The sequence below is a fragment of the Chrysochloris asiatica genome, unplaced genomic scaffold, assembly GCF_000296735.1.
Source record: "Chrysochloris asiatica unplaced genomic scaffold, ChrAsi1.0 scaffold00015, whole genome shotgun sequence".
Taxonomy (NCBI): domain Eukaryota; kingdom Metazoa; phylum Chordata; class Mammalia; order Afrosoricida; family Chrysochloridae; genus Chrysochloris; species Chrysochloris asiatica.
The window spans coordinates 12298616-12315407 of NW_006408533.1; the positions used below are offsets into that span (position 1 = coordinate 12298616).

General features: G+C 40.1%; 1 protein-coding gene across 1 annotated transcript in view; it reads right to left on the bottom strand.

The window, feature by feature from the left end:
• TRAPPC8 (trafficking protein particle complex 8) overlaps positions 1 to 7223 on the bottom strand; it is a 136684-nt gene extending 129461 nt beyond the window's left edge. Inside the window, 2 exon segments of the mRNA XM_006835045.1 lie at positions 332 to 526; positions 7028 to 7223. Of these exon segments, the coding sequence (XP_006835108.1) occupies positions 332 to 526; positions 7028 to 7184 (352 nt within the window). The 5' untranslated portion in view covers positions 7185 to 7223.
• Positions 7224 to 16792: the final 9569 nt, after the last annotated feature.

Consider the following 16792-nt stretch of genomic DNA (forward strand, 5'->3'; position numbering starts at 1 on the left):
AAAAAAAAAAAAAAGGTTCAAGAAAAATTTAAATAAAAGATACTGGAATTTTTCTATGAAAATTTTCAAGCCCTTTTATATTAACTTTACATCACAACCACAAATATATTTTTATTATGAAATAAAATCATAAAATTCATAGTTTTAATGGTTGCCTACTTACTTGATTGTAACCTCCTTAAAAGCAAGGATTGTTTTTTTCAAGCCTGTATTCCCAGACTCTCACTCAGTACACACTTAAAAATGTGTTGAATGATCTCCAAGTTACAGAATTACTTTTTCTAACAAAAGAAAATTTCACTTAATAAAGAATAATAAACATGTTACATACCACTAATATTGAGGTCATAATCTCCCGCTGTAATCACATTAGCTACTAATCCTTCTGCAGGTTGACTGCCAGAAACAACATCATTCAAAAGCTTCCGAATAGCTCCAGGCTGAGGTGGCTGGGTGACAATGTTGCTTACCACTATCTTCAAATTTTTAATTATATGAAGTTGATTATTTGGATCTCTCATGTGAACTTTAAAAAAGGAAAATAAAAAATTCTGAAATTAATTTTACACAACACATAACATTTCAATAGCTGTCACTTTGACATACTGTGGTGGCTTGCGTGTTGCTGTGATGCTGGAAACTATGCCACTGGTATTTTAAATACCAGCATGGTCACCCATGGTGGACAAGTTTCATCTGCGTTTCCAGACTGAAACAGACTAGGAAAAAGGAAAGGCACACTACTGCTGAATGTTTAGCCACTGAATACCTTACGTATAGCAGTGAAACACTGCTAGATAGCACCAGAACACTGAATGCTGAAACATGAGCACCAGAATATCGTCAGATACACTGTCAGAAAAATGAGCACCTCACATTGGAAGGCATTCAAAATGTGACTGGGGAAGAGCCGCTTCCTCAAAGTAGAGTTGATCGTGATGATGTGAATGGAATGAAGATTTCAGGAGCTTGACTTGCTGATGGGGCACAATTCAAAATGAGGAGACAGCTGTAAACATCCATTAATCAGAATATGTACTGAATTAAGTATGAATCTATAAAAACTGGAAATTGTTAAAAATGAAATGGAATGTACAAAGATAGCTATCCTTGGAATTAGTGAGCATTCAGGACTGGTACTGGCCATACTTAATCTGACAATCATTATGGTTTACTATGCCTGGAATGACAAATTGGAGAGGAATGGCATCGCACTCATCAGCAAAAGGAACATTAAAAAAATAAATAAATAAAAACTGTTAACAGTGACTAAAAACATTAGGTTAATGGTTTACAAACCAAAAAGATGCTCAAATCAAAACAGAAAATTCAAAGTGAACCATTCTTCTGGAAATACAACTGATTTTCCACATTCTCTTATATAACAAAAGGGCTAGCTAGATGGCATATTAAACAAGATTTGCATCTTCTCCCTAAATGCTACACAATTTTCCTACAGTAGATACTTTCTTCCTCCTTTGTCTGGAGTTGCCAGAAACCAACCACCATCCATTCAAAGTCTCTAATTCACACCTCACCCTAAAACGGTCAAGAACGGTATAGTCTGTGGTGTCAGCACTCAAGATAGTAAAAGGCAAAGAAATTGGAATTACATGCTACATGCTAGCTTCCTTCTGCTTCTCCTTGGCTCCTATTTCATTATCATAAAAATGAATGCTCAGATTCCTCTTACCACTACAATTCTCCCTGCCTCCACTCTGCAAAGAGCTCTGGTGCTCCAGGGGTTTATGAGACTACCTGCTAACTTGAAAGGTCAATAGTTCAAATCCACCAGCCATTCAATGGGAGAAAGATATGGAAACTTGGAAATCCTATAGGACAGTTCTACTCTGTCCTGTAGGGTTGCTATGAGTGAAAATCCACTAGGTGACCCCAGGTTTAGTTTGGTTTTTGGTTTTATATAGTTTCACTCCTGGAAAACCCTATACAGGATTGCTATGAGTCAAAACCTATTCAACAGCATTTATCAATAACATATAGTCTTTAAGGGGTTTTGGTGGCATAGTGGATTAAGCACTGGGCTGCTAACTGCAAAGCTGGCAATTCAAACCCACCAACTACTGCACAAAGAAGATGAGGCTGCCTGCTCCCATAAAGATTAACAGTCTCTTAAACCCTACGGAGCTATTTTATTCTGTCCTGCAGGGTTGCTATGAGTCAGAATCAACTCCCTGACAGTGGGTTTGGGTTTTATATAATAGTCTGTGCCTCAGGCTTCAAGCCAAAAAATTGGTTCTCATGTGATTGTAACAAGAGAGTGCCCATAGTTCACAGTAAGAAACTTGAGCACATTTTCTTAGACGAGATTATTAATATTTATAGTAGCACTAGAAGAGGTTCAATACAAAGATTAAGAGCCCAGCTTTTAGACTAAGACCTTAAGTTAAATCTCAACCCACCACTTATTAACTGAGTTTTCCTGAGCAACTTATTAACTTTCCTGTGCTTCAATGTCCTTTGAATAATGCCTACTTGATGGAATTATTTTAAGGATTACATGAGATAGTAAATGTAAAGCACAGAGCACCATGTCTGACATACATAATTATACAATTAAGTCTTCAATAAGTGATGGAGGCAGCTATTAAGCACAACAACCTATTTCAAGTACATTATGGATTATCAAGCAGTTCATAGAAAAATGGAATTAAAAAGTAATTTTTCCACAAACCATTTGAAGTATCTACATTTAAATAAAAGGCACCTTTGGAAAACTGGTTTTGGGTACTTTACCATCAAAAATGGCATTTGAAAAAAACCAAAACAGTGAATAATGTTTTATACCAAGGAGCTCTGGTAGCGTAGTGGTTACGAATCGGGCTGTGAACTGCAAGGTCAGCAGTTCGAAACTACCAGCTGTTCCGCAGGAGAAAGATGAGGCGTTCTGCTCCCGTAAAAATTTACAGCCTCAGAAACCCTATGCAGGGTCGCTATAAGTCGGAACCAACTCCATGGCACATAACAACAATGTTTTATACCAAACAGTGAGTTTTCCTGTTTAGGTCTGCCTATATTTTAAATAAGTGTACATCCAGGAAGACTGTCTTTCAAAATTTCCTGTGTTCCCTCTGCTGACTTCTTAAATTTAAATTAAAAAACATTAAGACTCAAAAATACTTTAAAGTACTATATATACTGTAAGGCGTACAGTTAGCACTGTAGAATAAGGACTAGACTGATAACCACAAGGTACACAGTTCAAGCCCACAACCTGCTCTGTGAGAGAAAGATGAGGCTTTGTGAGATTATAAGGATTTACAGTCCTGAAAACCCTAAACAGGATCACTAAGAGTTAAAATCAATCTGATGGTAGTGCATAATGTACACTATGAATATGTGCAGCTGTAAATATAAAGGAGCCCTGGTGGCACAATGGTTAAGCACTGAGCTGCTAATAGAAAGGCAGGTGGTTTGACCTCACCAGGTGCTTCCTATAGAGAAAGATGTAGCAGTCTGCTTCCATAAAGATTGCCTCAATGGGCTCAACCATGGGACAGACTGTGAAAATGGCAGAACCAGGCAGTATTTCATTCTGTTGTACATGGTTTCCTGTAATCAGAATACAACAGCACCTAACAACAATGTGAGTGGGGTTTTTTGTGTGTGTGTATGTATACAGGAGCTTCAAAATTTTCATGGAAAATTAGAATGAAAAGGTAATGGCATTTTCCAACAAATTTTCAAAGCCCCCTTATATATTGCAACTACCTGTTAACTTGATATAATGTAACTTTTAAAATGTGTCTAAGGAACCTATGATGCCTAATATATCAAATCTAAATGCCTTTTCAAAACCCTACATGTGAATGGTACTCAAATTTTTTCTATTAACTCTGTCTTCAGTACAACTTTAAATCATGTGTTTTTCTACTGAAACCTACAAATAAATCTCATGAAAATGTTTGACAGACCACACTGTTATCTAAGTAGTCAAAGCAAGATTGATCACAAATAACAGTATACCTGCAGGACAGAAAAAGAGTGGTCATTTTTTAAAAGATTCCTTTCTTATTCTAAGGATATTTTTATCTGTTTTAGTTAGTCATATTGACAACTATAGAGTGCAGTAGCATGTGGCGCTGCAGTACTGGACCGCAAGGTCAGTTTGATTCTCAGGGTTAGCAGTTCAAACCCACCAACTGCTTCTTGGGAATCCTATGCAGGGTCACTGATTTGGAACTGACTCCACAACATCTAACAACAATTGTCAGCTACACTGCCTGAAGTCATTTCCGCATGCTTCATTACCTACAGAAAAGCTATCTTTGAAGAATCCCTATACTTGAGTAAAATAAAATAAAATTTTTTTTAATCAGGCTTATCTGAAAAGTAAAAGCTCTAGAATTTATTTACCAGCAAAAAGTTAAACCACAGAAAAATGAAATCCTTTTTGCCCTATTACTAATGCCTAGTTCATGCCCTAATCATCTCAAACTTTAAATTTTACAATATCAACTCCTTGTTACTTTTGTTAAGTGCTGTCAAGTCAATTCTGACTCATAGTGACCCTGTATAGGGTTTCCAAAGAGTGGCTGGTGGGTTTGAACCACCAACTTTTCAGTTAGCAGTCCAGTGCTTATCCTACAGAGCCACACCAGTAATCCATATCCATCCATAATTTCACAACTCAATCTCTTCGTATTTCATACCCTTGTTCAACAATCTATGACTTCCATCTATGATGTTATTGTTATGTGCCGTGGAGTCAGTTCCAACCCATAGTGACCCTGCACAGGGTTTCCAAGGATGTAAATCTTTACGGGATCAGAATGCCTCATCTTTCTCCCGCTGAACAGCTGGTAGTTTCGAAATGCTGACCTTGAGGTTCGCAGCCCGATTCGTAACCACTACGCTACCAGAGCACCCTTCCATCTATGAAGGGGCTTCAAAAAATTCCTAAAAAATGGAATTAAAGATAATAAATGGTTTTTTTCCACTTACTTTTTTGAAGCCCCATCTTATAATTGTGATATAAATACAAAATACATATATTTCAAAGATTCAGCACAACAAAAAAAAAGTAAAATGGCTCACCAAATGTTTTATACTGTTTATTTATTTATACATTGTAGTGTTAATATTTTGGAAATATTGGATTAACTATTATTATTAAAATTAACATTTCCTGTTTCATTTGTGTTTTAATGTGACTACCTTAAAATTTTGGGAGTCCAGGTATGGCACTGTGGGTTAATGCACCAGACTGCAAAGCCATTTGAACCAGCTGCTCCTCAGAAACCCTATACAGGGTTGCTATGGGTCGGAATTGACTTAAAATTTTCAAAATTTTTAAATTTTAAAACAACCACCTTAAAATTTTGAACTATAAATAACTCACATTATATTTCTATTGGACAGAGATACTTTATAGCATAAATAAGCAATTCTAAATATTGAAAGATCATATGAAATAGCAATTAAGAACAATGTCTAGAGTCACAATGTTTGTTTTGAAATCTTTCCCAAACGTTAAGTCTTTGGACAACATCTCTATGTCCTCATATAAAATGGTGATAACAGTATCCACCTCCCTGACTTCACTCTGGACTAAAAGAGAAAATCCACATAAAGCAGGTATCAGGGCTTAACATTACCATTCTTTATTAGCAAAGGTGGAAAAAGTGAGCACAGTAAAATCAAACTGGGTCCCCATTGTTGTTTGGGTTTAAGAATTTAGGGCATTTTGTTCTTTTTGATTTAGTACAACACCAAAGGAGATGAGCTGGATGGCTGGGGAAAAACCCCAAGAGTTCCCTAAATTCATCTTTTGGACAGCTCCCTCTCTCCATTTAATACAAGAAGCAAGGCTACGATGAGGCTATTCGCCCAAAAAGCATTTGTGCTATGTAGCAAGTACATGAATTTATTGTACAATATTGGTTTTTTGGAGAAGGCATCATAACCAAATAACCATCATAATCATTCCCTTGACACAGCTCTATTATAAAACCCTTAATGTATAGCTGGAGTCCTAGTGTGGCACTGTGGGTTAATGCGCTGCACTGCAAAGTTGGTTTATGAGTTCGAACTGACTCGATGGCACTTAACAACAATAATGTATACACAGAGTCCTAGTGTGGCTCTGTGGGTTAATGAGCTGGACAGCAAATTCGGTTAGAAGAACTAGAAGGTCGGCGGTTCAAGCTCACCAGCCGCTCCTTGGAACCCCTATACAGGGCTGTACTTGCATCTTGCTATACTTTTACATCACACTTTAGTTGTGAACTCTACCTTCCATCTTACATTCATTTTTCCCTATTAGAATATCTAAACCAGGTAGCTCCTGAATAAAAGAAACATTTCTCCCACTGGGGGGAAAAGAAAAAAAAAGTTGAACTCTGAAGTGAAAAAAAAATCAAACGTCAGGATTCTTCACTCTTTTTACGCCCACTAAAATTTGTACAACTTCTCATCTATGTGGTGGCTCACCTATGAGCCACAACTGTTAGGTCTGATTATCTAATACTTTATTTTCTTGAAAGCTTAATTAAGCACGATAGCAAAGTGTTTAAATTTTCAAAAATGTAAAATAAATAAACATTAGTTTCGTCAAAGAGATGAGGATGCGTCTCGCTGCTAGAATGTAATACTCAAGACGATTTTGAACGTCAGCTTTAACACTTAGTGAAGATGACACGTTTTCTTTACTAAGGGAGGCAGCATCTTCCTAATTCGCTCCCATGGCCGTTAGGACTAATCAATCCTAACGCCTTTCTCTGGGACTCACGTTCTTTACACTAAATTAGTTAACACACCCCGAACGGTCGGAAGAGAAGGAAAAAGTGTCTGGAGAAACTATAGGTTAGGAAAGACCGCGCTGTCTTGACAACTTCAACCATGGCCCCTCCTCCAGTCACCACCTAAGACACTGGGGCCCCAACTCCAGACGCCACTCAACCGGCTCCGGGATGTAAACATCACCCTCTTCCCTGTCCGCTCCCAACTTCCTTCTCCCATGACGGCTTTACTCGGGCTGGCCCCGCAAGAAAAGGGGACGACCACCTACCCTCGGAAGTGAGGCGAGAGAAGGGTTTAAGCAGTTCTGCGAAGCTAAGGTGATTGCGACGAGTGAGCCGCTCAGCTTCGTCGCTACACAGTGCGGCGACGGAGGGGACGAATGAGTCCGGGATTAGCTCCTGCACTGACTGTACACACTGGGCCATTGCCGCGACAGGCGCAGTGGAGGCGCCCGCCCTCCGGCCCACCCTCGGAGGCTGATCCTGAGGCTGCAGCAGAACCGCCGCCGCCCGCCGGTCTGGCCCGGCCGGGCGGGGCTCCGCACTGAAGCCTGGAGACGAGTAGAAGGAACAGACGCCGCCTCGGCTTCCCGAGCACACACCACCAAACGCCCCGTCACCGCCGCTCCTTAGCGCTCGTCCTGGCGCCCTCGCATTCCACCTCAGTAGGTGGAGACGCCGACAGTCGCCACTTAATCCTCCCGACGGCAAAACCTTGGTCACTGCCCGACAGGAACGGCCATGTTGAGTCCAAACCCAGACCGACCGGCAGTACTACTCCCGGCAGCCCCCGCGGTCGCCCCTCACGTGACTATGTTACGGAGGGAAAAGAGAACCGAGACTAAGGAGGTGGAGCGCGACGGAGGCCGGTTGGGAAGCTGGATCCGGAAGTAGTATGACAGGGGGCAGAGAAAGGGTGGGGCTGGGGCGGGGCTAAAAGGGCGGTAGGAGGGTTCTGGGTGCGGAGGCACGCGACTTTGAGGCAGAGCTCTTTAAGGTCTTAGGCTAAAGCCAGTGAGGCGCGACCGATGAGTCATGACCTGCTGGACAGACAGTCTGGAGATATGTGCTGTGACAGTGGTGCAGGCGCTCGCCTTCCACACGGACCCGGCCTATTTGGAGCTCCAAATGCTCTCTCTGGCTGCAGTGATCCACCTGCCCTCTCGCCCTGTACTTACCTGGTTTACTAGTGGAGTGATTTGACACCGATTCACCGAGAGGGTGTGCCGCCCGCCGGGTGCTTTGGGGTTTCACCGAAGCTGGCCTGCACAACCCATGCGTCATTTGAACAGACTCAGCGTTTTAGATACAGACTTTTAACAAATGTGAAATCAGCAAGTGAGCAGCAAGGTGTTCTGTTGTGGGTGCTGGAATTAAACGCGTATTTAAGAGAACACTCCTGCGCTACTTGGTGTTTGCTATTAGCCTCCTTATTGATACAAAGCCTCTCTTTTACATTTGACTAGTGTTTGATACTAAAGGAGCTCTGGTAGCGTAGTGGTTATGAATTGGGCTGCGAACCTTAAGGTCAGCGGTTCGAAACTACCAGCTGCTCCGCGGGAGAAAGATGAGGCTTTCTACTCCCGTAAAGATTTACACCCTCGGAAACCCTATACAGGGTCGCTATGGGTCGGAACCGACTTGATGGCACATAACAACAACAGTGTTTGATCCTACTGATGGAGTTAATCATAGTAATTACCTAGGCTTCCTTTCCTTTTTTATGGATAGTTCCTATAATTAGGTAGAAATTAATGAAGTTTTACTGTAGTGTCACTCCATTTTTTAAATTCTTTCTGATTTATAGGTCAAAAATATAATACAAGGGGAAATGCAAGCATTGATCATGGTTTTATATGCCTTGATTAAAGGAGGTCCCCAGTATCAGTCTCTCAAATTGTCCCATCCATTAGCACTCTGAGATTTATACCACGGTAAGAATTCATGACAGTTGACAAGAATGCCTTTCTTTTTAAAACCTGAAAATGAAACATGGGAAAGTGCAACAGGCAGTGTGGTGACAATGAGTCTTTACCTTGGATGAAGTTGGAAACTATAGCATCCATGAGTTGAAGATCTGTAAATTCTTTTCCTTAAAACTATCTGTGCCTGGAAACAACAAATCAAAGACAGAAACGTGTATACCAGAGTTCATTACAGCATTGTGCACCATAGCCAAAAGGTAGAAACAACTTGAATGTCCATCAAAACATAAATGAATAAACAAAATATGGTATATACAAAATACATACAATGAAGTATTATTCAGCTGTAAAGAGAAATGAAGTTCTGATGTATACTACCACACTGATGAAACATTATCCTATATTAATGAAACCAGACACAAAAGGCCACATATTGTATAATCTCTGGTATATGAAATAAGTATCTAGAATAGATAAACCCACTGAAACAAAAGATTTGTGGATACCAAGAGATAAATGAAAGGATTTTTATTGTTGTTGTTTTAAGGGGATTGGGAAGCATGTGCTAAAAAGGACGATTACCAAACCAAGCCCACTGCCATAGAGTAAATTCCAACTCATAGCATCCTAATAGGACAAAATGGAACTATTTTGCATCTCCATGACTTTATAGGAGCAGACAGCCTCAACTTTCTCCTGTGGAGCAGCTAGTAGATTTGAATCTTCAACCCTGTGGTTAGCTGTCCAATGCTTACCCCTTTGTGCCACCAGCAAGGTCGGTGGTTCAAGCTCACCAGCTGCTCCTCAGAATCCCTGTACAGATTTGCTATGTGTTGGAACCAACTTGATAGTATATCACAAAGTTGTACAACCATTACTACTATCTAATTTCAGAACATTCTCATTAGCCCACAAAGAACCCTGGTACTCATCAGCAGTCACTCTGTACCTCCCCACACTCCTCCCACCCCCTGCAAACACCAATCTACTTTCTGTCCATAGATTTTGCCTGTTCTGGACATTTCATATCCATGGAGTCATGGATGGCCTTTTAAACTTGGCTTCTTTCACTTAGGATAATATTCTCAATGTTCACCCATGTGGTAGCCAGAATCAGTACTTCATTTTTTGTTGTAGTTGAGTCTAAATGGGTTTTTTGTCTTATTCATTGATTTTATAATCTAGTACCACATCCATGTATATAGCATTTCCAGTGAGTAACTCCACTATAATTTTTTTTTTTTTCTTTCCTTGTCTGTCTTGAAGCTTTTTAAACTATCGAGACTCCCTTGAAGGAGATGACATTTACTGGTAACCATATTAGTAGGTAGTCCTGGTGTGGCAATGTGGGTTAATGCACCAGACTGCAGACCCTTTGAACTGCAAGGTCAGCAGTTCAAGCTTACCAGCTGCTCCTTGGAAACTCTATACAAAGTCACTATGGGTCTGAACCAACTTGATGGCACTTAACAACATAGTAGTAGACCTACTAGAGAGATTTCTTTCAACTTCAAAATAAAAACTAAATTTATGTAAGTATGGCACTGTAGGCTAAGTACTGGACTGCTAACCACAAGGTCAGTGGTTCAAACCCTCCAGCCCCTCCCTTGGAAACCCTATATGGTTGCTATAAGTTGGAAAAGGGATTTGAACCTCCAACTCTATGATTAGCAGCCCAATGCTTACCCCACTGGACCACACTTATATAAATTTAATCTTTATTTTGAAGTTGAAAAGTATCTATCTAATAAGTCTACTACTATGGTTACTACTATGGCTCTCAACAGCAAGAAGCAAAGAAGGGAAGTTAATGGTTCATGTAAGGGAAGGAAAGAATGAGATAAACTCACAGGAAAAAAGATAGAATAAGAGTTTCAAGGACTAGAATCTAGCACTTTCTATCTGTCTGTCAATTCTAATTCTTTGGTTTCATTCTTTGGGGAGCATCTCTCCACATGGCAGGATCTGTCCATAGCTCCAGATTAATCCTCAGCTAAACAAGCCAAGTAGAAAGTTTTCCAGCATCAGTATTTCATTCCCAGGAAAGTCCTGTGATTTGTCCTGATTATGTCACATTCTTTTCCCTAAACATATCAATTTATAGGTGACAAACAATTTTACTTCTCCTGGAACCCAAATTTCTGGGTTCAAGAGATGGGGTCTTAGTGTGGCACTGTAGGATAAACACTGGACTACTAACTGAAAGGTTAGCAGTTCAAACTCACCAGCCCTCAGAAAACGCTATACAGGGTCACTATGAGTCAGAACTAACTTGGCAGAACTTAACAACAAGAGATAGGGTGACCTACTCAACCGTCTGCCTTTAGGTGTCCTTTGGCACCTTGAACTTTAAGGACCCATTTTCCTAAAGTTTGACCTTCAAGTCAAGCAACAGTATAGTAAGCAGCTTAGTGGAGATAGTTTGGCCATAGGCAATGAGCTCCTTTAGAGAATTATACATGTGCAGCCAGTTTTGAGGAGCAGGAACCAGAGGGTCTAATTGGAAAATATATAGCATATCCTTAATGACTCTCTTTCTCCAATCCACTGACCCTGGAACCCTGTATGTGTTCTGAGATCTCTGAGATCTCTGTTATTGTTGTTGTTAAATTCTATGATTAGCAGCTGAATACTGATCCACAGCACCACACCTGATAAATTAACATCACGGTGATTTATGTTAACTCTTTAACCCATTTTTATTGTCTCTTCTTCAGAGTGCCTTCTCAAAAGATCCCAGTTAACACTGCCTGATTTGAATCATGTATTACATTCTGTTACACAATATAATCAATAATATATTCTGTTACACCAATTTTTTTTTTATGTTTTTGTGCACATTTAGGTTTTTTACACTGGGGGACAGGCAATATTACTGGTCAGGCATGGGTTATATTTCCATCCCTGTAGGCAGGATGGACAAACTTTGTCTCTCATACTTTGGACATATTGTCAGGAGGGACCAGTCGCTTGAGAAGGAAATCATGTTTGGTGAGGTGGAGGTCAGAGAAAAAGAGGAAGACCCCCAGCGAGATGGATTGGCCAAGTGGCAGTATCGATGGACTCAAGCGTTGCAACAGTAGTGAGGTTGGCCCAGGGCCAGCAATGTTTCCTTCTGTTGTGCATAGGGTTGCTATGAGTCATTACCGACTTGATGGCACCTAACAACAATAACTATTTCCCTTTTAAACTTAAAAATATATCAATTTCCTACCCAAAGACTGAAAAGCAAAAATTATATCCATTCACCTCTCCCAGCTCCAAACCCAGTATCTCCTGATGGTATGTGATCAGGTTTGCACATGGTCCTTCACGGTCCTGCTTTGCTGCTGTTAAGTACCATCCATCAGTTCCAACTCATATTGACCAAAACCTGTCCAGTCCCGCACCATCCTCACAATTGCTGTGACGTTTGAGCCCATTGCTGCTATCACTGTATCAAGCCATCTCCTTGAGGTACTTCCTCTTTTTTTCTGACCCTCCACTTAACCCAGCATGAGATCCTTCTCCAGGAACTGGTCCCTTCTATTAACATGTCTGAAGTATGAGAGACAAGGTCTCACCATCCTGGCTTCTAAGGAGCATACTGGCTGTACTTCTTCCAACACAGCTTTGTTTGTTCTTCTGACAGGTCATCATACTTCTAATATTCTTCTCCAACACCATAATTCAAATGCATTGATTCTTCTCCAGTCTTCCTTATTCATTGTCCAACATTCACATGTATATGAGGATATTGAAAATACTATTGCTTGGGTCAGTCACACCTTAGTCCTCAAACTGGTATCTTTGCTCTTGAACACTTTTAAAAGAAATCTGGTGCAGCATACTTACCTAATGAAATATGTCATTTAGTTTCTTGACTGCTGCTTCTAAGAGTTTTGATTGTGAATTCAAGTAAAATGAAGTCTTTGACAACTTCAATCTTTTCCCATTTAGACGGCACTTAACAACAACAACATTTATTGGTCCAGTTGTGAGGATTTTTGTTTTCTTTACATGGTGGTGCAATCCACACTGAAGACTGCAGTCTTTGATCTTCTCAGCATGTATTTTAAGTCCTTTTTGCTTGCAGCAAGCAAGGTTATATTATCTGTATATTGCAGGTTTTTAGGGTTTCTGAGGTTGTAAATATTTACAGGAAGAGAAAGTCTAATTTTAATCCTGTGAAACTACTGGTAGTTTTGAACTGCTGACTGTTAGATTAGCAGCCCGACTTGTAAACACTAGTTCAAAAAGCTCATTGCCATTGAGTAGATTCTAATTCACAAGGTGCTGGCTCTAAAGGAAGACCCTCTCTGTCCACTCTGGAGGAAAATCCTTATCTCTGTTTTCGGTATTCCTTGGAGAACTCTATTTGGCATCATTTCCCCCATTCTTCCTTGCTTGCTTTGGTGCCTAATCTGCTCCTTTTAAATCTCATAAATGATTGGTTTAAAACATACCCTACACCTACATGATCTCATTAACATAACAAAGACAATCTTGTTCCCAAATGGGATCCTTGTTGTTGTTGTTGTTGTTGTTGTTAAGTGTCATTGAGTCAGTTCTGATTCATAGTGACCCTGTATAGGGTTTTCAAGGAATGACTGAAGGGTTTGAACTGCAGACCTTGAAGTTAGCATTTCAGTGCTTATCCTAAAGTGTCACATATCCGAACATACAGGTTTGAGGATTGACAGCACATATTTTGGGAAGACACAATTCAATCCATAACCGGAATTCAATCCATAACCGGAGGTTGGAGCATGTAAGCTAAAACTAGAGATCTGCTACTAAAATAAAGAGTTGTTTACCATTAAGTTCAGTCTAACTCATAGTAACCATAGCTCAAAGGAGCTCTGATAGCGTTGTTGTCAGGTGCCATCGAGTCGGAACTGACTCATAGCGACCCCATGCACAGCAGAACGAAACAAAGTCCGATCCTGGGCTGCCACACTTGAGCCCATCAATGATGCCACCTGGCCAATCCATCTCGTTAGGGGTCTTCCCCTTTTTCTCTGACCCTCCACCTTACCCAACATGACATCCTTCTCCAGCAACTGTTCCCTCCGGACAATATGTCCAAAGTATGAGAGACGAAGCCTAGCCATCTTGGCCTCCAAGGAGCACTCTGGCTGCACTTCTTCCAAAACAGATCTATTGGTTCTTTTGGCAGTCCATGGCACCTTTAGTATTCTCCTCCAACACCACAACTCAAAGGCATCAATTCTTCTACGATCTTCCTTGTTCACTGTCCAGGTTTCACATCCATATGAGGTTATTGAAAATACCATGGCCTGGGTCAGGCGCACCTTAGTCCTCAAGCTGACATCTCTGCTCTTCAATACTTTAAAAAGTTCCTGTGCAGCAGATTTGCCCAATGCAATATGTCGTCTGATCTCTTGACTGCTGCTTCCATGAGTGTTGAGTTGATCCAAGAAGAATGAAGTCCTTGACAACTTCAATCTTTTCTCCATTGATAAGAATGTTGTTTATTGGTCCAGTGGTAAGGATTTTTGTTTTCTTGACATTGAGATGCAATCCATATGGAAGGTTGTGCTCTTTGATCTTCATAAGTAAATGTTTCAAGTCCTCTTCACTTTCAGCAAGCAAGGTTGTATCATCGGCATATCGCAGGTTGTTAATGAGTCTTCCTCCAATCCTGACGCCATGTTTTTCTTCATAAAACCCAGCTGCTCGTATTATTTGCTCAGCATACAGGTTGAATAAGTATGGTGAAAGAACACAACCTTGTCGCACACCTTTCCCAATTTTAAAACATTCAGTGTTCCCATGTTCTGATAGCGTAGTGGTTACAAATCGGGCTGCGAACCTTGAGGCCAGTAGTTCGAAACTACCAGCCGCTCCACAGGAGAAAGATGAAGCTTTCTGCTCCCGTAAAGATTTACAGGGTTGCTATGGTTCAGAACCAACTCGACGGCACTTAACAATAACAACTCACAGTAACCCTATAGTACAAGGTAGAACTACCCCATAGGGTTCCCAAGGCTGTAATCTTTACAGACCCATGGAGCTACTGATGGGTTCAAATGACAGATGTTTCAGTTAGCAACCAAGCACTTAACCACTGTATTATCACTCACTCAGTCACTCACTCCCATTGAATCAGTTCCGACTGTCTGGTTTCTGACTGAGGCTGTAAATCTCTGTGGGAGCAGAAAGCCTCATCTTTCTCTCACAGAGTGGCTGGTGGGTTTAACTGCCAACCTTGTGGTTAACAGTCCAGTGCTTCTCCTATAAAGCCACCATGGCTCCCAAAAATAAAGATTAGGAGAATGAATATGAGTTGGTGAGGTATCTCCACCACACTTAATAAGGAATGAGGTGCCCTACAGGGGGTATTGGAGTGAAATCTAGAACATCACATTTTTCTCCTTTCTCTGATTCCTTTGGACTCTGCCCCCGAACAGGGAAACCAATCCCTATTTCCAAGTCTTATTGTGTGTCCATGTTTGAGGCCAAGAGCACAGGTCTCTCACTGAATGAGAGGAATCTTGCTGGAAAAAATAATAAATAAACACAGGCAACTAAAGAGCTCTCTTCCCAGTACTGAAAATGAGACCTAGCTTCGTCACTCACCAAATCCAAGAATCCTACAAAGTTTATGGTATGCCAGTGGGCTTATATGTTGATGTGCTTTTCTTACCAAACACTCATTCATGGATGTTTATTTTATGTTTGATTATACTGTCAGTCTTCTTTTTTTTTTCTTCTGGTTCTTCAAAATTTTTAAATGTAGATTTTTTAAGTGAAAGGCCTGGATTCAAAAACCAACACCACCACTTGTAAGTGAATATCATCATTATCATTGTGCCTTACATACATCTTCTACCACTTCAACCTCTCACATAAACCCTGAGAAATGTGTCACCAATTTTAAGCTGTAGAAATTAGAGCAGAGAGTAGTTTATTAACTTGTCTTGAGCAAGCACACAAGTCAAAGTCAGAACCAGAACCATCCCAGTTTGATTCTAGACACTTAAGTAAACAGATTTTTCATTTAAGTTTTCTCATTTTAAAAGTACCTACAGAAATTTTAGTTTGCAATAGTATATATTGTTTTAGCATGAATTTTGTAAGCCTTGGTGTGGCACTGTAGGATAAACCCTGGACTGATAATTGCAAGGTTGGCAGTTCAATTCCACCATCCACTCTCTATGTGTCTCTATGATTATGAATCAATATGAGTTGTAACCGACTGGATGACACACAACAACTGTAACTTGACAAATTATTTATCTTTTTTTTCCAAGTTATTTATCTTTTTGAAGCCCAACATTGTTTATCTGTAGGTTAAGAAAGTTGTGATAAGATATTTTTGTGTTTATTCTAACTGAAGTTCTGAGTTTATTCTTTCCACTATTATTAAATTTTGTATCTTTCAACAGTAGATGGTGCTATTGAGTATTTGCTTCAAAAATCAAAGCAGCAGTCCTAATTGCAGAGTATACAACTCTCACATAGAAAATAGCTGTATGTCAGAAAATTAGACGCTGGAGGATACCCTGAAACTGTCTGTAGATTAAAGGTTTACTCAAGTCAATTTTTTATACTTTTTAAAATGTTGTTGTTGTTAGTTGTTGATTCAAGTCTGACTCATGACAACCCCATGTGTGCAGAGCAGAGTATCTCCATAGTTTTTTTCTTGGCTGTAATTTTAGTGGAAGCATATCACAAGACCTTTTCTTCCCCAGTGTCTCTGCAGGTTAATGCGCTGGACTGTAAAGTCAGTTTGAACTGCAAGGTCGGTGGTTCAAGCTCACCACCTGGTCCTTAAAAACTCTATACAGAAAAAAAAAAATAAATAAATAAAAACCTTCCCTAAAAGCCGAGACTGTAAATTCCAAAAAGGCAAAGTTTTCCCCCCCAAAAAAGCTAAAGAGGATATAGAGAAACTCTGTTAACTGATGGTATCTGATGGTATGTGGAGGGGATTATAATCAATGTAATGAAACAAGGTATATGAATGTTTGAATGTGAAACCGATGATGTGCCCTGAAAACTTTCACTCAATCCACAATAAAAACCTTTAAAAAAAAAACAAAAAAAACCTCTATACAGGGTCACTATGAGTCAGAACCAACTCAAAGGCATGTAAAGACAACA